At 40.0% G+C, this 27450-nt stretch overlaps 1 protein-coding gene across 2 annotated transcripts in view; it reads right to left on the bottom strand.

Moving 5' to 3' along the window:
• The window catches only part of Rgs7bp (regulator of G protein signaling 7 binding protein), a 96754-nt gene extending 70420 nt beyond the window's left edge, over window positions 1–26334 (bottom strand). Inside the window, exons 1-2 of one of the 2 annotated variants that reach the window (XM_003461598.5) lie at window positions 25505–26334; window positions 24510–24676 (exon numbers count right to left, since the gene is read on the bottom strand). In XM_003461598.5, the coding sequence (XP_003461646.1) occupies window positions 24510–24676; window positions 25505–25669 (332 nt within the window). In that variant the 5' untranslated portion in view covers window positions 25670–26334. Of the gene's footprint in view, window positions 1–24509; window positions 24677–24760; window positions 24903–25504 lie in introns of those variants that run through there. The other variant, XM_063258240.1, reaches the window with a different exon arrangement.
• Between the last annotated feature and the right edge of the window lie 1116 nt (window positions 26335–27450).

Here is a 27450-nt window from a genome sequence, read left to right as displayed (position 1 = left end):
TGTGTTTTCTTATTTATTTTATGTCTCTTCTAGAAGATATGAATTGCACTAGGGTGGGTCACATCTGTTTTATTTCCTAGGGTACTCCAAGTATGCATTGTAGGGGATATTTTTGGGCCTCATGAAATATGTTTTCCAAGTCCCATGGAATCAGAAAAATAGAGCCCTTTGAAGAGATCTGTTTAATATAGGTTTATTCACCTTCTTATTCAATTAATACAGCTGAAGTTAAAAAGTCCTGGCTGAGTTTCAGGATCAACCACATCAATTTCTCCAAAGTTGAGAAAACAACAAAACAGACTGGCGATGTTTCAGAAGAACTGAGAAGAGAATCGAATGCAGGTGGGAAATAATGATTCACTCAAGAAGAAAGAAATGAAAGGGATAACTATGTGGAGCTGAGAAGTGGATTTGGTTATATCCTGAGCCACATCATTAGACAGGAAAGTTCTTAGGGCTAGAGATGCTGGGCAGGACGGAGAGTCACTGGTAACGCAGCCTGTGTCCGTGCAGACCCAAGAATGAGAGGCAAGATTTCAGCCAGTGTGTATAAACGGATGGATCTATAAGCACAATGGGCCAGTGACACAGAGCTAAGAACTGTACTGGAAAAGGCCGTCTGGCAACATCAGGGCTTCAGGCTGATGCATGACTGACAATAGTGAATGTGGGACAAGGCCCTGCTGTACAAACCAGTTGAGAAGAAAGGCCTGAAGGAGGATTTGTGGGGATATAGAGGAGCACTAGACTCTGCAAAGAATGGGGAGAGGGGGCTCAAGCCATTTTCCTTAGATTGTAAATTTCAGAGTATCTCTGGGGACCTGAGGGGCATAGCTCAGTGGTTGAGGGTGCACTTTTAACACAAGAGACCCCAGTTTCAAGGCCTAGTACATCCCTCATAAAAGAGTAGATGCCAAGAACTGAAGAATTTGGAGAAACTATTTATTACTTATAGAGATACTTCAACAAGTAATGCTTGTACTTTCTCTGTGACGTAGGAGACTACATCAGCATTCTTTTCACTTGTTTTTAAATGGAGACAGCCTTCCAAATACCTAGAAATGCAAACATAGATGTTCTTTCCAAAAACATTCAACTTCCAGAAACAAAAGGTTATTATTCTGACACTTGAATAGGTATGGTCACAGTTTCTGCTATGAATAAATGCTCTTCATAAAGCTCATTCTGCTCTCTATGGTTTGCTGATTTAGCCTCATTGTTCCAGGGAGCTTTTGTCTGTTTGGTTTTATGAAAACAGACACTGAGCTGACAGATCCCAGGTATGGCTCCAGGATATCATAACAAATTGTGGTGGTGCTTGTACTGTTTAGAAAATGATTTAGACCATGATAACATTAAGTCATTGGGCAGCTCTTCCCATATATGGTTCTAGTTCAGTTTTCATCATCTAAATTAGCCCAACTTTAAGGATAAAACTCTCTTTAGTGAGCTTTTTCCTTTATATTTTATCAAGAGACTCTAAGCATGCCAGAAAGATTTATGACACAAAGTCTTTCAAAACCTCAGATTCTCATTAAAAATAGCACTTGGTGAAAAGCAAGGAGCAAGTTTTACTGTTAACTATACATGCAGGCATACAGTAAAGAAAGACGAAAAATCCTAGCAGCGTGGAAACAGGGGGCTAGAGCAAGAGGAGCCTTTTCAAGATCATGATATATTTTGACACAGTCTAAACACATTTGTATTTCTGTCTCTCCAATGTTATCTATAAAGCAGTTCTCTAAATTAGCTAAGTACTCAGTGGAGTTTGGAGCTTTAAATTATCTATGATTCTTGTATAACAACATGTTCAAGTCACCTAAGGATAAATGCCACACACACGTGTAGAAATCAGATATTCTGTCTTTCAGGATCTATGAGTTTTTAATCGTCAAATGCACAGAAATAGGCTCTGAAAAAATCAGTGCCATAATTCAGAAGAGCACACAGTAAAAGTAGGTTGAACAAGGAATGAATGAATGTGGAGTTTGTTTCTGGCCTCTGACCTGCAGTGGTTATGACCTGTTGCACAGGACAGCTTCTTCACGTACCAGAACCAGATTAGAGAACTGATGAGGGTGTAGCCTCAGTCCTCTGTCTCTGGAGAGGACAAATAACAAACTGCCTTGGTGAACAGCTTTGTTTTCTGCTCATTGTGAAAACTCATAAAGTCACTGATATCTCCAATGACTTAAAGTTATCAATCATAGACTTTACTTTTAATTACAGGAATCAATTAGGGCCTAGAGCTATAGCTTGGTAGAAGAGGAGTGCTTGCCTAGCATGTGTGAGGGCTTTGGTTCAATCCTAGAACTGCAAAAAAAGAATAAATATGCTTTCTATAATGGTCTATCTTATGAAATTGTTCTAATATAAAATAAACAAAAACAGAAAGAAAGCACAAACTTTAAATCAGTGTTACTCTGCAGAAAAGATTTCCTTTGGCTGTCCAACATTCAACTCTCCTCCCTTGTCCCATTGAGGGGAGACTAAGAGTTTGCTGTGTCCACTGCGGAAGCTGAAATGGGAGAGCCTCTCTATTCTTACTCTCGGTAGCCAGGATTCTGCACTTGACCAACTGGCCTCTGACCAGAGCTTGGCTGCTCTGGAGCGCATTGCTCAAGATTAAGGAATGGTAGGGGCTCACTTGAAGCAGCAGCATCTGCCAGGGGCTCTGGCTGTGGCAGGGTCCTGGCCGTTCCATTTCTGCTGTGGTACCGCACCCATTTTCCAGACCCTTTTCTCTTGTCTCCCCATTTCACTGTATGCTCTTTCTCCCTAACCTCCAAATATAGCCTCCTATTTGCTTCAGATGCTCTTGTTTGCAAAACCCCATAACTGGCACCTCTCCTTGGTCACTAATTAATAACAGAACTAAACCTATTCCTGGATGTTATAAATAAAATGAAGAGAAAAAGCAAAAAGTTATAAATTGTCCAACAGATTTGAGCTACATTCAATCATTATCTGTGTTCTTCCAGTCATGGCACAGTGGAAAGACTGGTGGACTTTGAAACAGGAGGCTATGCATTCAAGCACTGACCTTCCCATTAACTGACAACATGACCTCAGGCAAGATACTCTCTCTGAGCTCCTTGTTCTCATCTATAGAGTAAGAATAGAAATATCACACGGTATGTAACAAGGGCAAAGTGAGGCTATTTTTTCTTTTTATCATGAAAGCACTTTTAAATCATGAAGTTATTTTTATAATTCTAGGCCAATAAAATCTCATCTATATAATCTCATTTTGTGTACCATCCACATCCATTATATATTTCTTAGTTCTCTTGTCAGATAGAAGCTGGGAGGTGAAAGGCTTCTGGTTTCAAACTCTCATTTTAAAGAGGACCTTATATCATAACTTCCAAAATAAGGAATAAAGCCTAAACTATGCTGAAAAGAGGAAGAGGTGACTCCCTTCCTTCCTTCCTCCCTTCCTTCCTTCCTTCCTTCCTTCCTTCCTTCCTTCCTTCCTTCTTAGTTCAAAAGCTATATTCAAAACCCAGGTCCATTTGTTGGTAATCCTTCAAAGTCCCATCCAAACATGTTGGCTTCTTCCTTGTTGGGAGCTACACTGGCTCTGATAGGTCCTTTGTGGCTCTCAGCCTTGTGTGTACATCAGAATTCTCAGGGCTATTTAAACAATTCTGGCACCCAAGCCATTTCCCAGCCCAAGGAAGGCAGGGGAGGACCCAGGCAGTGACATTTTTTTGAAGCTATTGTGTGACTCCAGCAGACATCATGGGTGTTGGCACTATTTGGTCTGTGTTAATCTGATAACCTATTTATTTCGGCAAGGCCTGTGAGTTGAGCCATCATTATCTTTTCCCCCATTCCTCTACACAGTCTTTCTTTTCTTCAACCTTGAGCCTGACAGCAAGTCAACATATATTCATTAAATTGTGCACACAGATTATGCTGTTCTGAAAGCATTTTGTGTAACAGAAAAATACTTGTCTCAAATCGAGTCACTTTCCAGTGTTAGCCTTTGTTAGTGGTTCATGATTTTTCTTTTTTTTCTTTTTTCTTTTTTTTTTTTTTTTTTTTTGTCTTTTTTCCTTTTTATCGGTACCGGGAATCAAACTCACGACTGCCTGCTTGCAAGGCAGGCGCTTATGCCGCTGAGCTAAACCCCCAGCCCCGGTTCATGATTTTTCTAAGGTATTCTTTCTGACATGAGACAGCCTCTTCTTGGTACCAAACCTCAGAACACTTTAACACTTGAAACCCTTTAAGTAATACTGAAGTGGCAAAAATTTTACATATTTCTCATCAAAATATAATCCCCTGAATTTTTTTATTGTTTTATGTGTACACCTCTCTCTCTCTCTCTCTTTCATTTTTTTTTTTTTTTTTTTTTTTTTGGATTCTAACAAAAGTGTTATTGATGCCTTGAGTACTTTTGGTTAAGAAATACTAGACTAATAATAATAGTTGGTACCTATCATGAACATATTATATGTTTAATGTTTTGTGTAGTATTTTACCTGTATCACATCATCTAATTCTCATGGTAACCCAACCAAGTTGCTGTTATTAGTATCCCCAGTTTTTGAAGGGTAGAATCAGAGGCTGGTAGGGATGATCTCTGTGGTCATTCATTTGCTAAATAGCAGTTCTGTCATGTATGTCACAGAGATATATGTGAGTGAACAGAAATTTATTAAACAACCATGTACCTAAATGTACCCTAAGCTCTTTCATTTATGTCTCTCATTTTATCTTTATAACCACCAACACACCAGAACAAAAATATGACAGATGCTCTAGGGAAGAAAAACAGATCAAGAGCCTTCCCTTCTGGCTGTTTGGCCTCCTGACTTTCTCACTCCTGCTTCCTCCCTCATTATTCTCTCCAATGAAATGAGGGCAACTCCACCAGGACTTAGAACAAATCCTGCAGGAGAAATGCCTTCTCCACCCTTCACCCTCTCCCTTGATCTTTAGTCTCCAAATCAGGAAGAGGAATGAATCAAAAGTGAGTACATTATTTTTTTAGGTGGAAGACAAGCAAAGTCACAGGTTTTGCATATAGCTGCCTAATACCTAGAACCCTAATTTAGGGGTTGGGAAGGAGGCTTGCAGCTCAGTAGTAAAGTGCTTTCCTTGTAGGTATGGTTCCCCAGCACCAAAAAGAATAAACCCAAAACCCAAAACAAAACAAAACAAAAACTAAAACTCTACATATATACAAACATTAATGTTTTTCAGAATTTTCTACCCCTCGATTCAACAAAGATATAAATGGCTTGATATGCATGAGTACATTTTCCTCTTAATTAATAGAGAATTTTTTTTGGTCTTTTTCCTTTTTATCAGTACCAGGGATCGAACTCACGACTGCGTGCTTACAAGGCAGGCGCTTATGCCGCTGAGCTAAATCCCCAGCTCCTAATAGAGAATATTTACAAACGCAAATATATAAAAGAAAAAAAAGTCAAGTCACTTATCTAGAACAGAAAAGCTGTGAGCATTTTGGTGTACACCCGTATATATTCATGTGTGTATATACTTTTTTCTTTTTTTCAAAAATGGGGTCATAGGGTAAAACTTATAAACTGCCATTTCACTTAATGTCATGTGAAATGTATATATCAATTTTGAGTACTTGGGTATATCATTACTTATTTAATTAATTCTCTTGAATATTTAGCTCATTTCTCATTTTTCATTGTACATACAAATTTTTGCAGCTAAAAAAAAAGCCTTTGAAGTCATATCAAAACTATAACTGGGAGCTGTCAGGGAATTGATCAAAATTAGCTAAAGAGCTTAGTGGAAATTCTAAATGGGGTCTTCTGCTAACCAGACTTGGTCTTCTTCCCTCTGTTCCAATGGTTTTCAATTCCTACTGCAGGTTTTCAAATCACCTGCAAAGGTTTTTTTGTCTCTTTTTTTAAAAGTACCATTGTCCTCTCTTCACCCCCAGACTTCTGATTTAATTGGTCTGGGTGGAGCCCAGGTATCATTATTTCTAAAAATTCCCCTGGAGGCTGTAATGTGCAGCAGAGTTAAGAGCTGCAGCTCTGTGCCAGGTGGCTCCTAAATCAAGACCTCTCAGAGAGGTGCCCTGGGACTCTCTGAGCATTAGCTTCTGCAAATTAAAGAGGGCACTGGATAACAGAGCCTCCCAAAACATTTTGCAATTACTCTGGCTTGAGATAACAGCACCTGTGTATACCACTCTGATGATTAGCCACTTTTCAGGGATATTTGGTCTTGAATGTTATACCAGAAGTACATATTCTTGTTACTGCTCAGCTTTTAGAGAGCTCCGAATGTTTGTTGTGAGGTGGCTGAGGGGAAGTGCTCAAGAGTAAGTGAGGGAACCGCAATTTAAGAGGAACTGGAGTGTCTAAGGCTTTCCCAGTGTACTTGCAGCCATAAAATCTTTTTTTTGTTTTCACCCTCAGATCTCAGGTCTCTGTGTCCCCCACCCAATTTCCTGCTTCTCCCTCCATGCCCAATTGTATTTTCTCCAGGCTTTTCCAGGAATCCTAAGTTTGTGTTTCTGTAAAATACTAGCAGGCATCTAAATGACGGCATTAGTTGCTATTACAATAAACTGGCCTGAGCACCTACAGCTTATGCTACAAAGGTGTCACTCAGATAGGATCTGGCCATAACTGCCACTGCCCTTTCCTGGCAGCAGTGGAATTAGAAATGGACTGAACCCCGAGACTAGGGAGAGTAGAACTCACCCATCACTTTCCTATACCAGAGACTGCAAGCCAGACTAAGTCTGCTCATTTGTGTTCCACTTACCTGGAGGAGTGTCTGAGGGAAGATTAACTGGACTGTGAAACTCTAGAACTTAGTGATTCTGCATTCAATCATACCGTAGCATCCCTCACAAGGCCTCAGTTGACAAAGTTTAGGTGTAAAAACTACAGCAAAGTGCTATATTCCTCTCTTGTGATGGATTTGCCCCTGAGGACTCCAGCTATTTCTCTGTGATCAGAATTCCTCAGAGCTGCATATATCAGAATGCTAACTGAAAATGAACGAATAGAAGTGGAAGATATGAAAATCCATTCATAAGACATAGAAGAATCTGCTTGGCCTCAGGTCAGAAATTCTTTAAAGACAAATAATAAGTTGACTGGATAGAATCCCCATGGAATAAGTGAACAAGGCTACAAACTGCAACTTGGGAGACTGGCTACCCACCCCAACTCTCACTCCAAGCTCCCGGCCTGTGTGGCTGCAGGTCAGTAACCTCACCTCTCAGAGCTGTAGTTTTGTTATATGTAAAATAGGGATAGTGGTTCCCAGCTCACAGTGGTACAGAAAAGATTAAAGCACTTCGTTACAGCAAAGCAGTGGAATATCCATAATAATAGTGTGTTCTATTTATTTAGGAAAGGGTGGGTGCACCTCTCAGGGGCAAAGGGATGTTGCTCAGCACTTTTAGCTCTAAAGTTGTAGGCCCAAACATCCCCACAATGGTAGTACAATGGAGGATTTTATGAGTTTCCTGGGAAGAAGCATAAACCCGCATCAAAGGGACCCTCCCTTGTCTCTGGCTCTTTTGTTACTCTCAGGCTTCATTTCCATTACCATAATTTGCACCTGTGATGGAAGGAAGTAGATTTCTGTGGGAAATAGACCAAAAAGAAAGAAGAGGACTGTTGGGATTGAATGGTGTCTGTTTTATCACCTGGACTGGAGCCTTTGTGGTGAGAGGGGAGGCAGAGGTTTTTGAGGCCCTAGCAGTGTGGTTTAGAGATGGAAAAAAGGCCATTTACTCATTTCAGGATGGCACCAGCACTGCTCTGTGAACTTAGGCATTCAGAGGACCTCAAGGTAGTGCCCTCACCTGGATCTGTTCTGATGGTGTCATGGAAGTGGTGCTAAGGGGCCTGTGATCAGTAGGCACAAAGGAACAAAACTGATCAGGACAGGCTGAGCAGGGCTAGAAGTTGTGCATGGTAGTTGTAGTTGCAGACTGGTTAGAAAGTACATGTGCACTGTTTCATTGGGGACTAACATAATAATAAATTTAACATATATTTCCAAATAACCCTGGAAGTTTAGGAATTGGGGACCATACTGACCTCAAAAAACACAGAAGTTACAATTGCATTAGCAATAAAATATTGGTGTTTGAAATATTGATGTTGAAACACAAACACAGATGCTTAATCTATAACCAGACGGAACTATCAAGAGTAAGTTAAATTATCATAGAATTTGCAATCTTGGAGTTTTCAAGAACGTGTGTAATAGTTGGTCAGTCTCGCTTCCTTCCAAATAACACTCATTTCTTCACTAGATCCCTTCTATCTACAGATCACAGCCTCGTCTTTCTCTCCCTAACACTTTTTTTTCCCTTATTCTCATTTCACCTGACTATTTTGTTGCAGGAGGGTGGGGAAAGTAAGGAGAAGGATAAGAGAAAAATGAAGGATTCCAGGGCTATATTCCATCTTGAGTCTCAGGAAAAGTGACAAATTAAATATTGGAGGGAAAGTGTTTGCTAAAAATCTAACACCTATAAACAGAAAACTGTGATCACAGAATGAATGCATTGGTGGGAATCGTGAAACGGCGATATAAAAGTAGCCATAACTTCTTTTTGTATAGATTTAAATTCGTCAGTAATTGTTATATAGTGTTCTTTTTAGTTAAATCCTACCAGCAACTAAATTACATAAATAACAAGAAATCAGGTGAAGATTTTTTTTTTCATTTAGACCTCATTTAGATAAAGTAAAACATGCAAGCCCAATATTTGTCAGGCATGTGAAACTCAGACTATTTACCTGACAGGCTATTTGCCTTTATCTTGCTCATAATAAGATTAATGGCTCCTGTTTGATGCAAGAAATTAATATGTTAATGTTAGCTATACAATAATTTAAGTATTGCCTTCTTGACAAAAGAGAGGATCTTTTAAGCAATTTAACTTCAGGACAATGTGCAAACAAATTTCTTTCCTTAGTTTAATTCCAGAGATATTTAAAATTTCCTAAGGTTAATTAAATAGGTTTGGCCTTCACTAACTAATAACTCAGAGATAATATATTTCTATTTCCCCCTATATTTGGTAAGTTTTTGTAAAAAATGAGGTGACAGGTATTGACAAGTTTCAGTAACATACAATATATCCTTGTGAAAGCAACAAAGAAATCATGAAGGTGATAAAGATCACAGACTAATAAAAACTCAGAGTAACAAAACATTTGTACCCTTCTCCAATTGTTCACATCCAATAACTTGCAAATAAGCAGGTGATAATTAACAAAGGTAGGCATCTCTGATGACTGACAGTCACTTAGAAGACATTTCTGTCGATCATCATATAACACTTGTCATATTTCACATCCAAACAGGAATTTATAGAATCTCTTAAGAAAAACAAGCCACAAAAATGGCACATTTGATCCGTATTTCCACATGGAATCAGTAATCAGTGGAACTTGATGGCCACAACCTGCTTGAGACGCAGCACTGCCTGGTGATGTGTCACTCACCTGCTGGGCACTGTTAGACCCAAACTCAGAGATCTAAAGTTGCACATTCTCCAGTCCCTCGCCCTAAGGTTGGAGAGTCCCTTTTATTTTCCTTCAGCTTTATTTCTTTGTCTCTTGGCAGTACCAACTCCTTAGTCAGCAGGCACAGCTCCCAAAGAAATAATTCCGCCCTCCTTCCCCATTTTCTTTCTTCTTTTCTAGCTGAATCATTCTTCTTTTCTATCCTGTTCCCCCTCACATCCCACAGAATTTCCTCCTCAGAAGCTGGAGAACGCCTTTCTAGTGCTGAAGCGTGAAGCAATGCTTGCCCCCAAGTGACTTGGGATGGCATTGCTTTTGGAAAAATCGCACCTAAATAGATACCTGAACTCACTTCACACTGTCATATGAGCTATACAGTGGCACCTATACAATAACATACTATGAACCTTTAGAGAATCACTTAAAGCTACACTGACTGAACAGATTTGGTGACTTAACACATATTTCATCCTCAGGAAACAAAAGACTCAATCTGTGAATACAAAATCAGTGGACATGGTTTGTCTTATGGAAGGAACATTTGCTGAGTGATTTTGCACGATAGTGGATGCTGTGGCCTTGAAGTCATCTGAGCAGTTTTCTCATTACTCAGTGATGGCACAATACTCAAACAAATGTAGACATTCAAGCCTAAATCAACAGAGTGAGAAAAATGGGACAGAGTGGGGTATTCAGGGAGTCAGCCATTTGAAAGACAAAGCTCACTGTATAAAATCCTGTTCTTTGCTCAAGGAATTCCTAACATTAAACAGGTTTGGCCTTCACTAACTAATAACTCAGAGATAATATATTTCTGTTTCCCCCTATATTTGGTAAGTTTTTATAAAAAATGAGGTGACAAGTATTGTTGAGCTGTGTCCTGAGTCCTGACTGTGTGCTGTCTGGCAGGGATGACCTGAACTCTTCCCACTGGTATGCATATAAACAAGACTCCTCAGATATCCACAAATGACCCTCTTACAGTTACACTATGGCAATTATGACTTCTGCAGCTTTTGGCCATCTGCCATGGTCAACAGAACTGACTCAACACAAATCTTTTACGCATCCTCCAGTGGGTGAAAATTTCTCTCATGGAGTGGATAGCTGTCATCTGCCAACTATACATTTCCAAATCACCTTTCCAGGAAGATCCTCACCATTTATATTATATTTGCTTCATCTAGTTCATTTAGGTATGAAGGACTTGTCCTTATAGGTGAGGTCCTTCTACATTGGCCACCATTTATGAGTAGGACTTAGATGATGATTAAACAACATTAAAACAAATAGATTTTTATAAAAGTTAATAAAGTATTAGTAAGAACAGGAACATAAGTTTTAAAGTGACTGATGTTTGACTCACTTTCTGGTTACTGATTCCTTACTCTATGGAAAAATGTACCCCCCCTCCTCCATTTTTTCTTAGAGCAGGATAGAATAGATAGGAGAATACCAGAAAAAAAAAAAAAAAAAAAAAACAGAAAAGTGACAAAAAATGCAAAATGCTTGAAGGGTATAATTTGAACAACATTAACTGGTTACTAATGTTATTTTGGGACCACATTGGGAAAAAATTTCTATTTCTGCTTAAAATTTTCCTATTTGCCTGAGAAATATTTTGGTAAAGATAAGTGGGTAGAACTTGTTTGATTATGAGACAGATAGGGATATACAAGGCGATGGGAAAATAGGGATGTGATATGGAAAACGAGAAAAGAAATTTATCTGTTAACTGATAAAGAATATCAGAGAGAGAGAGAGAGAGAGAGAGAGAGAGAGAGAGAGAGAGAGAGAGAGACAGAGACAGAACAAGATAGAAGGCCCATCAATTTCATGTACTTTCTCAGCTCAGTGTGTGGACAGCAAAGACAGAAGTGCTACTTTCTAGTGAAGGCTCTTGTCACCCAGTGGGAAGGGGGAGCCTGCAGGGCAGCTGGGAGGCCAATGTTACTGTGGTGATGGGATGCTTGTTCTGCTCCTGCTAAAATGTCCTCTACTGCAAGGAAACAGGTTAGTGTTTTGAGACACTTAGAATTCAGCCCACCAGGACCTGGGCCAAAATCTGATTTTTCAGGGTCATTTCCAGGAGGTGCACCATCAATTAACCCAGAAAGAAGGTGCTCCAGAGTGGAGCAATTTGAGTCAACATGGTTATGGAGGAAGAAAGTGAAAAATAGAGGGTCCACAGAAAACGGATGAAGTCTCTTTTTACTTTTCTTGAAAAAATTCAGTAATAACTTCTGTTATTTTTCTCTCCTGTCTGTTTTTCTTTTCTTAGTAGCTGAAAAAAAATTTAAAACTCTCAAATCAGCTATATACTGCCTGGAGAGCCTCTTGTTCTCAAGTGTGTCCTAGGGAGAAGAGAGATTCTGAGCAGGAATAATAGTTTGTTATAGCAGAAGGGAAGGAAAGCAACCCCAAGGTTGGAAGAGTGGAAGGATCTGTCTGGGGAAACAGCATGGGTAGTGACAAGAATGAAGATTCTGGCACTGGAGGACAGTGTTCAAACCCTAACCCCACCAAATACCTTCACTTTTCCGAACTCCCATTTACTAAAAAACAGAAAATTTTAAAAATATATATTTGTGTGCTCAGAATTTCTGGATGTGTCTCGCCGAGAATACAGAGACAGCCCTAGGACTTCATCTGCTCTGGAGAGAGTCATCATCTTTGAATCATGGGGAAAAGTCGAAAGAATTCTGACATTTCTGACCCAGTGAAATAATCTCAGTTCCCACCCAAGTGCATAGCGGGCTCTATGATAAAGTCACTCGATGAACACACTCAGTGGTCTCTGTCATGTGCAAGTCGATGTACTTTCCAATCAACAGGCTAGGCTTTAAAAATATTATCTCACTGAATTGTAAGTAAATATAAATTCAAAAGAGCTCATTAACTATGAATTAATGCATACAAAGGGTAATGGCACATAGTAGGTTCTTAGCCCATTTAAACTCCTGTTTCTGGGTGGACACAGTGTGAGTCTATAGTCTCGGCTACTTGGGAAGCTGAAATAGGAGAATCCCTTGAGCCCAGGAGTCTGAGGTCAGCATGGGCAACATGATTGAAAAAATAAACATAAATCCTATTTCTGTTTTCTCTTGGCTTGAGACTAACAAATAGTGTCTCCTGGGGTTTATTTAAAGCAGGAAGCCTAAGGCACACACATAGAAGAGAGAGGCCATGGCTATTTGCTCTTCAAAGCTCAGCCCAAGTGACATCATTCTCATTCCGAAATCTTTTTCCCTTTACACTAACTGAGGCAGAGTACGGTGCTGCCTCGACTGTATCCTCTGGGTGTCTGTTGCAGCACTGATCACTTTGTTCCCAAGGCTGTCTCCATTACAGATAGGAGGTGATCAGCTCCTCAAGGACAGGGGCTCAGTTTCGTGCATCTTCATGCTAGCACAACGTCTGGCCCATAAGAAGGGTTTAATAAATAAAGGAACAAACTCGGGACACACAGTCTGATAAAGGAATAGGCAGGATGGGCCTAGAGATGCCCAGGGATCTCCTTTTACTTTTTCTCCCTACTCTAGCACCTTTTCCCTAACTTCCCATATCCACATTTCCTACGTCTCCTGTCTCTCTAGCTTTGCTCACATTCCTGGCGTAGGCCTCAGGAAGTGCCTTACAGATAGGAAAGTTTTGTTTTCACTAGATGGCTGATATAAAGGGAGATGTATGCAAGTCAGACCACGAAATTTGCAACAAGAGAAGCCTTATGACATGGTCCTGGTCAATGAAATGTTTGTAGAGAATTCTGAGAAAGTTCTTTGAAAAAGAGCACATTTAATTGGCTTATGTCTTTGCTCTGCCCTTTTCTACTATCGTAGAGCACAGACATAAGTTCTGGAGGTGTAGCAGCGATCTTGGGACTTGAGAAAAAACCCTGCTGTATTACAGAAATCTTGGTCCTAATATGCTTGAATCATGAACCAATGCTTGCAAACCTTTGGGTTTTTAATAACACGAAAAAGTAAACCTTTATATATTTAAGTCTGACCTATGTTACAACTGAAGACAATTCTGAATTGATAATCTATTCTTTATCATCTTCAGACATGCCAAGGTCAGTTCTTAGGACCAATATACTTGTTCCTTCTGCCTGAAACGTTTTTTCTCAAATTATCACATGACTGTCATCAATGTGACCTTCTCCCAAAGGCCTATTTGATCTCCTATCTGAAGATAGCTACCTACACTGCATCCATAATTCCTTAATAATATTGTCTAGTTTTGTCATTGCATTTATTACTGTCTGAAGTGCTTTTTGCTTGTTTTTTCTGTCTTCCCTTACCCACAGCATGAATACAAGGATCTTCTCTATTTTCCTCTGAGAAGTTGTACCTGTAGCCCTGGAACATGGTATATGATGGTTAGTCCTTGTTAGATGCTGGGGGTAGGGGGCTAGGAAAGAGAGAGAGAGAGAGAGAGAGACAGAGAGAGAGAGAGAGAGAGAGAGAGAGAGAGAGAGAGACAGAGAGAGACAGAGAGACAGAGACAGAGAGAGAGAGAGAGAGAGAGACAGAGACAGAGAGAGAGAGAGAGACAGGGACAGGGACAGAGACAGAGACAGGGAGAGAGAACTTCTGGAGTTGCACCTGAATATATTTTCCCATTGAAAATATTGTTGATCACCTGTATTATGTTTTTATATTATCTATTATGTCCACCCTTTTGACTTGACCGATTCTGTTCTGTTATGTCTCATTTGGTTTTACTCTCTTCCAAAAAAGCAATAAGAACCGTGGGAGCAATGAAACCCAAAATGTGTAATAGTCATTGTACAAAAGAGAGGAAAAGAAAGTGCTCTAAACTATATAACTGCATGTATATTTAAGTGTATAAGATAGAAACTGATATCACAGAGTTTTATTGGATCATTGAACAGAACTGTTTGCAGTATCATTGTTGGAATGTCCACTCTACAAGCTTTAATTTTGTGACTTGAACAATTATTTCTAAGATGGCAATATGTAATCCATTAACTAATGATTTCCTACTGTTCATTTTTTTCTTCTGTAAATCTGTATAACTTGTACCCTTTCACTGTTTTTTTTTCTTTTCTTCTTAAATAAAAAAAAAAGAAAAAAAAAGAAAATATTGTCATATACTGTATTTTTGGATACATTTATATTTTAGGCAATTATGGGTCAAACATAGTCTATAACATGGTATGGAAGATACCGATTCAAGTCTACTGTCCCTAAATGAACTAGTTATAATTTAACCACAGATCATCTTGTATTTTATGCTCATATCCAGAAAACTTTCCTCGCCTCCTTGAGTTGTGTAATTGCCTCCCTATTTTATTTCCCTTTTATTCTTAACATTCTTCCCTTTTATTCTTTTATTCTCATCACATTGTAACTCCTTAGTGAAATAATTTCTTTGATTTACTGAACTACGTTAAAAATGTCAAGATAGGGCTTTTTAAATGACTGATTTCTTATTTCTTGAGGACCACTACCTATACTCTTTCAGGCCGTAGCCCATTTCACATCCCGTCTTGTGAAAATCATCCTCAAGTCCTTTAAAAGGCACCTGGACTAAATTTCTGCCCTTCCAAGTAGTTTCTGAGCTTCTGTTTTTTTCATGATTCAGCCTACAAGCAGCAAAATCTTTTCTTTTTATGTCTTTGGGACTGTTCCCTATGGTTTTTAGTGAGGAGCATGGAAAACCTTAATCAGACTACATGTAAGACCTTGACTTTCAGAAGAGTATTTTTTTTTTCTGGTTAACGAGTATGTCTTTACATACAGAAACTATATAGCTAGACAAACAGGATAGAGTCGTCCTACTAGCCACACTTAAGAAATAAAAACAGCCCAGTGTGGAGAATTGGAGTGTTTAGAAGTTAAATGGTAACACAGAAGCACATGAATACAGGTTGGGTTCTATGACAGATACACTAGGTTTACCAATCTTCATTCTTCCCCTTTTTCTTAGTATAAAGTCCTCATTTTACTTAAGGTGGTGATGAGAAAAGCAATACTGGCCAGTGAGGTGAATGAGCCAGTGGGTAAGTGTGACTGGGTGATGCAGTTCTGTGGGATGTTCTCTTTGGAACTGCTTAAAGACAGTGGACTCGGCCAAGAAGTGAGTTCTCTTGCTCTGCATCTTTTTCTTCCTTATCCATCTAGAACCTGAAGACGGGCTCCCACACTAATTTTACATCATAAAATGAGGATGAGGATGGAAGCCACAAAGTAAGTATGACCAGACTACAGAAGAATGGCTTCATGAACCAACGTACCAGGTTGAATTGGCCTATTCTAAGGCTCTTCTGTCAGAGAAAAAAAAAAAAAATCATGATGTCTTTAAACAACTGTTACTTTCCATTTTTTAAAACATGTGTACTCTTTTCTTCTACAGATGCTGCAGATGTTTTTAAAAATATCAATTGTTAGAATTGCCTCCTAGACCAATTAAACCAGAAATTCTCTGGACGGAACTAAGAATCAGCGAATGTTGAAAGCTGCCCTGGCGATTCCCCTGTGCAGCCCAGGTTGAGAATCGCTGTGTTAGGCTGACAGGCCTCCAGCACAGCATGTTCCAGATCTCCTGGGGGGATGCAATGATGCTTGTTAACAATTCAAGTTTCTATGCCCTGTGTCCAGAGGTTTTAGTTGCTTAGGTCTAGGCAGGTGATTCTGATACAGACAATCTAGGGATCACACTGAAAGAAACACTGCTTTAGGCAATAGGGAATCTTTCGAAGTTTTAAAGAAAAGAAGCAGTAAGATCAGAGGAGCATTTGGGGAGGATTAGCCTGGATCTCGAGAATAAATGGAAGAGAGTTGTGAGACTGGAGGCAAGCAGACCAGTTGGGAGATACTATAATGTTAATGGCCTGAGAGGCTACATTTCTGAACTAAGAGGATGGCCACAAAATTTGGACTGAAAGGGAGCCATGTACACACTGAAAAAGATAAAACACCATGGATTTGGTAACTGAGGGTATATTAGTTGGGGGAAACATTGATATTCCTAGTGACTAAAGAATATACTAGGGAGTGTGCCTTCTTCTGAGTTACTATACATATCTCTTTCCTTGCTTAAACCCAGTTAAATTGGTATAGATTATTACTTTATAATGTATCTAAGCTGCAAAGTTTAAATTGATTTTTTAAACCTGATTGTATCCACAGTAAGTTCTATATAAAGGGCTGGATTTTTCCTGTTTTTTTTCCAATCATGTCTTTTAAAGCAAAAATAAATAAGCAAAAGGACAAACAGTCATTCTAGTTACTGTTTTGGAGCTGTGTTGTATCTAGACATATCTCTGGCAGTACAACTGTGCTTCCAAGGGCCAAAGGTTTAAAGAACACTTACAAAGGGAGATCTCAATGGAAAATGACTAGTTAACTATTCAATATAAAGCCAGCTGAGAGAGGTTATGGTAATACATTATGAAATAACCCAAATTAAAGATAATTACCTTATAAGTAATTCTAAAATTTACAGGAACTACTGATTTGTTTTCAAAATGAAGGTCTCTGCCTCTGCAATTGATATAAATTGTGCTTTTCAAGTCCTCTGTTATTTAAAACCAATCTATTGTCTCTAGAGTTATAAAACAGGAAAAATAATAGTCGAATGTCATAAAATAGTCAAATGTCATAAAATGTGAATCTAATCTCAATTTTTATTAAAGTCTGTATCAAGACAACTTCTTTGAAATATAGATTTTAAATCCAAGTTAACTTAATAAGAAAACAAGATACATATTGTCAATGAGTTTGCTTTTCAAGGTGCAAAGATGAATGAAATACAGCTTTGCTCTATTGTACTTCACAGTAAAGTTTGGGTGAATTTCTCTAAAGTTAATTTTAGATTTTCTTTTCTTTTTCTTTTTGTACTGGGAATTGAATTCACAACCTTGCATTTGCAAGGCAGGTGCTGAACTGCTAACCTAGTAGATTTAATTTTCTTTCTAATGGAACCCATCTTTTAAGAAAATTCTAACAAGATGTAAGTCATTAGATCTGCTAAAAAAATTAAAAGTCTAGGCCATTTGTGGATTATGGAGGGAAAGAACCAGGCCTCACCAGGAGGTGATCTCTACCTGGAAATCAGTGCCATGCACGGGCCACTGCCAGAATGGGGACAGCCAGACCCAAGCCTCTAGCTGTGAGTCAGGGCCATTTGCAGACTGCAGAGAGAGACAGAATAAGAGCTCACTAGGAAGTGACCCCTGCCTGGAAACCATATTATTTTCCATGTTTTGTTGGGTTGAGATTTATTCTCTTTTGTTTTGTTTATGTTAAATCTGATGGCATGAGCAGCTAAGTAAAAGATAGCAAGGCATATTATGGTAGCCATTTTGCATTTACTATTGGCTTGTTTTGAAGTCCTTCACTGCATTCATTGTTTTGTTTTTATTGTTTCACTTCTATTCCATTCTGTTATTTGATTTTTACTATGTTTGGAGGTATCTGCAGCTATTTTGAAGATAACAAAAGGCATTTGGGTAACTATTGTTGATTTTGTAATATTTTGATGTTCTGTGTCATATATTTTATTTTGATTGATTTTATTCTATTTTATTTTCCTTAGTTTTATCTTCTTTAAAATAAAAAAAAAATAGAAGTCTGCACTTTACAGCCAACACAAAGCACTTGTCTAGATTCCATATCCCAGTGAGTTTAGTTGCTAACCACAACATTCTTTTTAATTTTCTGTGAGTCAGCACTTTGTCACTCACTTCAGAGTATGCTATGGTTCTTGCGCAAAATTATTAGCACCTCCGTGGGGCCACCACCTGCTCAATTCTCCCATGCACGCCCAGGAAAGTGGACATACCACACTGTCAAGTGCCTCCCCTCAGCACTGGTGAGAACCAGTGCTGCCTCATTCAGTTGGAGTTTTGTTCCATCTCAGATACCAGTAACTAAGGCTGATTAAAGCAAAATGTTAGTTATAGTGGAAGCTTAGTACCTTTGTGAATATAACCATCTCATATAAAAATTATTCTACTCCATGATCATAAACTCCACCCCTAGAATAAGCTACAATCTTAAAAATGTTAAATATTGAGTCTTGGGCCATTCTTGTGTGAAAAGTGTAGAGAGAATATATAGATACAATAGTTCTGAGCAAACACAAAACAAAACTCTCCCTGCACTCCCTTCTTCCAGTTTAGACTGTGTGCATTCTACTGCAGATGATCCAAGGGAGTTTGTTATGTGTTGAATTATGTCCTATCCACAGTCACATACCTAATGCCAAGCCCTAACACATAACATTGAATACCTCAGAATGTAATCTTTGTTTTGGAAGTGGGGTTACTTCAGGTATAACTGAATAAGTTAAAATAAGATCAACAAGAATAACATGACTGGTGCCCTTGTAAAAAAGGGAAATTTAGACATGGAGCAGCCAAAAGGAAATGCCACGTGATATTGAAAGCAGAGATGCTTCAACAAACCAAAGAACACCAAAGTTGGCCAACCAACAAACCACTGCAAGGAGTGAAAGGAGTGACATGGAGTAGATTTTCCTCACTGCTCTCAGAAGGAATCAACTCTGCCAAAACATTCACCTGAGCCTTCTTGTCTCCAGCACCATGAGACGATAAATTTCTGTTGTCTAAGCCACACAGTGTGTGGCATTTTTATAATCACAACTTTGATAAACTAATATAAAATTATGTTTCTACCATTACCTGAAGAGTAGCACACACTTTTGGTATAGACATAATTTTCTTTTTGTTATTTGACCTGTGAGAGTTAAAATTTTTGCAGGAAAATGCTTGTCCTAAGAAGGGAAAATGCAGGACAGAGTGGGTGGCCTAGCATGCCTGCCAAGCACAGGTCTCTTTGCTAACAGCGGAGGCTGTTGCTTCCCACTGATGTCTTCACCACCATGTGAACCAAAGAAAGCTGAGAGAGCAGCATTCATGGTCACTGAGCTCTTCTACATCCTCCCACCCTGCCTACCTGCTGCCGCCTCAACCCAAGTGCTGGAAGGGACATTACTGATCAGCTGCCATTTTCCCCTGTCCTTCTCCTGATTTCCTATCCAATGAAACAAGGTGGTGGACCAGAAACTAGCTAGAAGTGGGACTACAAAAAAAAAAAAGAACAGGAAAATTGAATAGAAACAAACAAAACCAAAACAGACCAAGGAGGGGGTTGCATAGTCCACTAATTGGAATTACCATAGTTCTGGCTCTGGCTGAATGGATTTATTGAAAGCAGAAGCCCCAACTTGGGTGTGAGGGCACCACCCAAAAGCCTTGGAGTCTGAGACAAAAAGGAAAGGCAGGCTTGCTGCATGCTGCCTTTTGCCTGCCACACCATGAACTGTTTCTCTTCTGTGATGGATCTGTGCCGCTGCACCCTGCCTTGGAGCGAGCTTACTAAGGGACTGGACTCTACAAAATGTGAGCCAATAAACTTCTCTTCCTTAAAAAAAAAAAAAAAAAAAGAAAGGAGGAAAAGAAGAGGCCTGGCTGATCAGGAAATCATCGCTGGAGGGAAAAGCCTGCAATCTCCAGTCATGGATCTTTAGGGTATTCATTACATGGCTTCGGAAAGTCATCAGGAAATTAAGATTCTTCTTGTTGTATATGTTCAGGGCCCTTAAAAATATTTTTGGAATTTAATCATCAAACTCCTTGTGTAGTGCTTATTTTTTCATCGCTCTGTTCTGTAAACAAAATCTATGTGATTTTACATGAATTTATGTAGAATACTAGAATGCTGAAGGCAAGAGGCTGAGAAATCACTCAATTTAACTCTTATTTAGGTGCACAAGGGATTTAACACTTTTCCAATGTCACCCAGCTCATAACAGATCTAGGCAAAGGAATTCGTGTTTTATGATTTATGAAGAATTTACGCTGATTTGCACCAAGAAAATACTTCTAAACCTAACTGTTTATAGGTCTCGCTATGTAGTCCAGGCTGGTCTTGAACTCACTACATAGTCTAGGCTGGTCTTGAACCCATGGTGACCCTGTTCCCTCAGTCTCCTGAGTGCTAAGATTGCAGGCATGTGCCACCATGCCTGGTAATCTGTTTTTTTGTTTTTTTTTTTTTTTTTTTTGTCTTTTTCCTTTTTATCGGTGCCAGGGATTGAACTCACGACCGCCTACTTGCAAGGCAGGTGCTTATGCCAGCTGAGTTAAATCCCCAGCCCCTGGTAATCTGTTTTTGAATTTCACATCTCCTTATCATTTGTAAAATGTTTAACAACAGGCCTTTTGAAAATAACCCTATAGGGAATGTTAGCAGAAAATTCCTCAGAACATAAGAAAGAAAAGCAAACAAAAATTTATTCCAGTCAAAACATTTATCTGAAAAATAGTTGATGAATTAATATAAATTTTATATAAATAGTCTAGATAATTTGAATTTTAAATGCCCTAGTGATTATATAATAGGCAAATTTCTGAGTATTTGATCTTCACAAAACCTTATGATTTGGGTTCCATTATTTATTGACACATACTGCTGATTAGGGAACTCAGACAGAAAGGCATAATACCTTTGTCAAAGGTCATACTACTTGTGAACAGTAGCACTGCCAATCTTGCCCCAAAATCTATCTACTTAGCTACTGTGCCAGATGCCTCCTTGACATTATCACCTCATCCATGTGTCTACAGTAATTGGTAAAGCAAGTGTGTTATCCAGATTGAATTTATTTTTGACCCAATCCTCTTCCCCATCATATTATTTTGCTTCTCACATTATCATGCTTAAACCTCATTTTTAAGAACTGGTGTATGCGCTTCTACATAAGACTTTCTTCAGCAGCCCATTAACAGAAACTATCAGTGCAAGGAAAATTAAGTCTCAAACAGACCACAGAGATAGTATTAAAAAGAGAATCCCCTCCACCAGCCACAGTGTCAGCTACCAGGATTTGCTGGAGAATGATGGCTTCCTTGGGTCACCCCTATCTTGAATGTTGTGTTTTTTCATTCCTGGGAGGATACGATTAATGCAAAAGGCACTAGACTGGGGAGAAAGAAGCCAGATTCTAGTCTCAGAGAAGCCTCCAGTGGGCAACAGACAATGCGACAGGTTCTGTTCTATATACTGTTCTATATACCCTTGGCTCCTCTTAACTGCCCCATACACAAGCTGGCAACCAGTTTACAATGAATTAATTTTAACTTAATATTTTTTTCTTCCTCCCTTACTTCATGTTCTTTTTAGTCTACCATCAATCCTGTCTCCCTCCTCAGGGCTAGATTCAGCTGATAGACACATAAAGGCTGATCCGCATAGGCAAGAAAGGAATGGATTCCCTTAGTTCTTAAGCCCTGCCCCTTCCCTACCTGTATTCCTGCAAAGAGCAAAGCAATGGTACTTAGTAGATATTGGGCAGGCATCTTGATAAATGCAAGGAGAGCCAAGTTTTATTCTTCTCTCACCCCTATTCCACATACCCTGTCATTATAAGCTACATCTGTAGAAAAGAATAAAACTAACAAAAGACCGAGAATTAATCATAGTGATGGTGATAGCATCTTTAAAAAATTTATTGAGATATTCTTTACATATAAAATTGACTTAGGTTAGTAAGCACACGGAGCAGTAGAATCATTACTTCAGTTTCAATTCAGGAATATTTCCAGTATCCCAAAAAGGTTCCTTGAGTACATTTTCAGTGACTACCTAGTTCACTTCCAGCCCCAGAAAGTCACTAATCTGCTTTCTACCCATATAAATTTGTTTTTCTGGGCATTGTTTATAAATAGAACCATATAATAAATGGTATTTGCTGGCTTCTTTCAATTAGCCTATTCTTTTTAAAGTTCACCCATTTATTAGCATCATTACCTTTTTACATAACACCTTTTTGAATGGCAGCATTACCTAGAGAAAAAGAGAATTGATTTCAAGAGCATGGAAACATGAAGTCAAATCAAAGCTGTTACACTTCTTTGGGCAAATCCCTGAATCCTTCTGAGACTTACTGAAAGAACAGGGGTAATACATTTTTCCTCAGATGACTAGTCTATGCATTAAATGGATTGTGATAGTAAAGAGTGGGCACTTAAATCCAGTCTTTCTCTCTACTTTTCTGAGAAACTTTTGTTTTTCTCACCATCTTTAAACTGTGAAGTGAATCTTCCACTGCACTCCAGTTTGAAATGAGAAGCCACATACCAAGCAATACCAGAAAAGGAATTCTGCCAAAGGGAATCACATCCTTCATTAATGGAGCCCAGATGATGAAGAACTATAGGGATTTCCTTCCATTATATTGCTGTCATTTTTGATAAAGAACATTAAACTGCATTTAATTTTTAAAGGAAAATGTATCAAATTCTATCTCAGATCATTTTATGGCATTATCCTTACATTTGCAAGGATCTAAGGAATACCATATTTTCTCACTAATTCCTATAAAACTGCCACCAGCAATTCCAGCCCTCAGATAATACATAAGCAAGTAGCAAAGGGCCATCAAACCCAAAGTAAATACAGTCCACCTCAAATTTTCAAAGTTCAACTCTCGGCAAATAGCTTTACACCTGTTCCTTCCAAGTCCTTGAAAGTCGAATTTCATGTTATAGCAAAATAAACTGAACTTTTTGTTCATTTCTCCAGCTCACCTTGTCTGATTAGAATGTGTTCTCACTTTGAAATTAACTTAAAGGAATCCAGGATGGAGCACCATCTACAAAGATGTAGTCTTCGACATAAATGATACAGAGACACTATGCCAAAGCTCTGATTGTAAAATCTCCTCCCCCAAATTGCTTTCCTTCTGGGTCTTGTTTGTCCATACTTTGTAATTCATCACTATTCCCCTTCATGTTCCTCATTGTTTTTCTCCACATGTCTGTGATTTATTATAACATTTCTTGAAATATTTCCCATTTCTTCCCAAATTTACTTCTTAGTAAGTATAATTTAAAAGAAAAGAATAAAACTTCTCAGTAGTCCTAATAAAATAAGTTTGTAACACTTTGCTAATCCTTCACTTTGAGGAAATTAGAAAAATGTACCTTCTTCATAATATAAAATGCCTGTTGTCAAAGTAAATTCATTAAGAAAGGCAACATACGATTTTCCAATCTTTACACCAGTAATAAACACTATATGTATGTACTGCGGCATTAAGGATGGCAAAAAGAGATCTGAGTACAATTCCTACAAGTGATCAATCTGCAACATTATCATGTAAACCTGACTAACTTGCCTTCTGTTATAATAATAAAATCATATTCACGCAGGTAAACGGATAAAGGCTACCTCATGACTGAACCAAGAACTTCACTGAATTTGTATGAGGATTCCTGTGTTTCCTTGTTGTACATACCTCTCTTACAAATGGCAACTGTTAACTAAACCCTGGCTAACTTTTCTTCTAATAGTGAGTACACTGGGTCCCAGTAGAGAAGTTTTCACTCACTCTGTTATCACTTTACATAGACATGAGAATCCATAAATGTGATTAAACTGAATAAATATTAAGAAAGGGCAAAACAGTTTCAGTTTACCTAGATTTATGAATTTCTCCAATCTGCAAAGGAATGTAAATTATATTAAAACTTCCCTTTCATATCACTACAGTGAACAGAGTAACTTACATTCTAGACTTTATTTTAGGGATTTAAAGGAATATCATAAGAATTTTTCTCATGGTATAAATAGTCCAGCAAATTTGGGATTTAGGAATATTTTTCTCTCTGTAGCACAGATCCTATATTTAGTAGCAGATGACAAAATAATCTTGAGCTATGATGATTTACCTTCACTTTGATGCCCAAACATCACCAAATGTTAAAACACTAAATTCCAACTTGCAGCAGGATATACAAAAGTTAATTTTTAAAAAATCAGTTAATGATGAAAATCTTCAAGAGAGAGAAAGAGAGAATGAGAGAGAGAGAGACAGAGACAGAGACAGAGAGTCCCAGCTGAATGCTAATTTTAGAGACTAAAATCCCAAATCTGCAGACATCATTTCTGCGACCTAGACCACCATAATATTCTGCCAAGCATGCATGCATCATGTACACCAAAAGTCTCCTACCCTGAGATGGCAGCCAATTTTTGGTGTGCCTGACGGGCCATTTCACAGCCTTTGGTTCTTGTCTTGTGCATTTCCGCCCGGAGCGAGGGGCAGCTGACAGAAACGTCCCCAATAGAAATGACCAATTCTCGGTACAGGGCCACTTGTGTGTTGAACTCTTGGACAAGCTGGAAAAGAAGCCAGTTTCTTCCATCACACACTTATCATCACAGTTTCCTATTTCGGTGTCCCTCAACAGGAATCTCACTGACCTCTGAGCCAGCTCCTCTAATCGCCAGGCTTAGAAACCTTTGAATTGTTTAAAGCTTCAGGCACAAAGCAAATACAAGTCTGTTTTCCACCAGCAAGCTTGGCCCTTCGGAGACCTACTTGCTCCCAGCCATCCAGACCCAGTTTCTGAAGAGCAAGTGCATCTTTGAAGAGCTACCATGTCACTTCCAGGTCATTAAAGATGATGGGGACCCCCGCCCCCCGCTGCTGCTAGGATATGGATTTAAAGTAGCACCGGGGAAAATAACCATAAGTAGTGTCATAGGCAAACTGTTCAACTCCGGCTGGCCCCTGATAACCCTGGCAGGGCAGAGCGGCCACAGCCTCTGCGCTGGAACCTTTCTTCCCTCCGCAGCGCCCCGTGCGCTCTTTGGGGTTGTTTGCTAAGGTGTCCCTACAAAGCAGCCTCTCCACCTCCCCACCCCTCCTCCCCGGCGGCGAGCGAGCCAGTTCACCCTGTCTTTCCCCTCCACTGTTTTTCCAGGGGATAGAGGTACACCCAGTGTAGCCTCTGGACAAAACTCTGGCCGTGACACTTCTCTCCACAGGGCCATTACACCCTGGTGTCACCCCGAATCGGGGGACTGCAGATTTAAAAATAGTACTTGTGCACGTGATCCGCATGGAGGAGCTGAGGGTGGGAAGTGTCTGGCACTCAACCAAACGATTACCATACAAGAGTCCCCCACCCCCTCTAAAAAAAAAAAGGCGCAGATTTCACCCACCATCTTGCAGTCGTCCAGGGTTCTTTGGGTTTTGTGGGCGCTTTCGGAGCCGCTGCCCCTGCGCTCCCAGTCCCCACTCTGCAGCGGAGGCTTGCTGATCTGGAAGATCGAGGAGCGGGTGGACCGGCTGGGGCGCTTTTTGCGCCCATTCGGTGCAGAACTCATGCATACACATCCACCAAGCCGAAGCCGCTGGTGCAGTGCGCCCCTGCGCGGGCGGCCCGGTTCTTGCCCTGCACGCCGCGGCCAAGCAGCCGGAGCTGGACCGAGACGCGCGGCTCACAGGGCTGGGGCTGGCTGCGCGGGTGGGTAACCTTCAGCTTGAAGGAGAGCCAGGGGAGCGCTGGCTGCGCCGTGCAGCATCGCTTCCACTAGCAACGATGAAGGGGCGCGATCAAGTTCTGCTCAGCAGCATTGCGGGCCCCGTCCCGGGAGCTGGGCGCTGTCGCGGACGCGCACCACCCTCCTCTCGGCATGGATCGCCCAGCTGAGCGAAAAGGAATGCGCAGCCCGGCTGTGCCGAGTTTCCATTCAGATGCGGGAGCAGCTCTCAAAGCCTGCGCTGCAAGGTGGGGGGGGGGCGGGAGGGGGAGTCGCTCTTGCTCAGTGTCTTCCCGCAGCGGCGCTCAGTTCATCTTTTCCCTCTCTTCACTGTCGCCAGGCCTGGAAGGGCTGGCTGTCTCCGCAGCAGTCAATTGACTCTAATCTGTAGCCTTGATCCCTAGTCTCTACGGGCTCCTTGTCTAAGGATCTCAAAAGAATCCGTGGCGGGACTGGCAGAGCAGGAAATCGGTCCGGCTGACGTTGGTCGCAGCCCCGCACATTGATAGGACAGGAATACTAATGTGATCTGTCCATACAAACCCCTTCCCCCACCACAGTTTATGCACTTATCCAATCAAATCCCCGGGAACATCAATTGCAATATTACTTCATCTGCTCTATTATTAGAAATGAAAAGTGTCATCAGAGTGGAGCACATTGCCACATGGTGAGACGTAAACATGAATTTCAAATAAACCCATGTGGACTTGAGGCCCTTATCCATCTGTGACCAGGTGACTGTCTGGGCCAGAATGAAGTGAGGTTTTGCTTTATAAGGAAGATCTCATGATAACAAAAGAAACACTTTGCTCCTCTGAGTTGTTTTTGTTTTTGTTTTGTCTTTGTTCATGGGGGAAGGAATAAGGCCAAGTGCACTGAGGCTTCACCCATTTCAACTAGTAAAGCTCTTGACCTTTCACTGCAGTCTCCAGATCCAGCTCAACTCTAAGAGATTTTTCCCAAAGAGAATGGGAAAAGTGGGATGCAACAGATTTCCCCCTGGACACTCAAGATGACCCTTTTACCTAGGACATCAATAGCCCAGAGGCAGGTGGAGGTGGCTCTACGTGGAGAGGGTATGAGCCTCTCAGCTTCTTAAATTTACCCTCACTACTGGCTTCTGCAGACTCTCTGGGAAGCAGAGAAAGTGGTGTGGACACTCAATTCTATGCCCTGAGAACACTTGTTTCCATAAATGATTTGTTTAGAAAGGACAGCTAAAAGGTATCAGCTACAGGGCAACTACTTAAGTTGAAAAGCTTATAGTGAATAAATCCCAAGTTCCTAGGGAATTGGAAAATCCACAGAAAGAGAAAGCCAGAAATGGCCAAGAAGGCTAATATCTGTGGTTCTGGAGTTTTGTTTTGTTTTCGGGTCAGGTGATATCTCATAAAGGAACTATTTGGCTACCGTCCTTGATTTGGGACACAGAGTTCCTAAAACAGCTGGAACTTGTCAAGATGACAATGGTGAAAGTAGCATCTTGTTGCCAGAAAGACGAATTAGAAGCTTGGAACTTTCAGCCCTATCCCTAATCTCCAGGGAAGGGAAAGGAGCTAAGTGAGTGAGATATCAGTGCCCATTACTTAATCAAGAATACTTTTATAGCCTGTAATTCCAGC

This window comes from Cavia porcellus, unplaced genomic scaffold (assembly GCF_034190915.1).
Source record: "Cavia porcellus strain 051 isolate PalLab524CR breed Dunkin Hartley unplaced genomic scaffold, mCavPor4.1 scaffold_11, whole genome shotgun sequence".
Lineage (NCBI taxonomy): Eukaryota > Metazoa > Chordata > Mammalia > Rodentia > Caviidae > Cavia > Cavia porcellus.
This window is presented reverse-complemented; position numbering and strand designations above follow the sequence as displayed.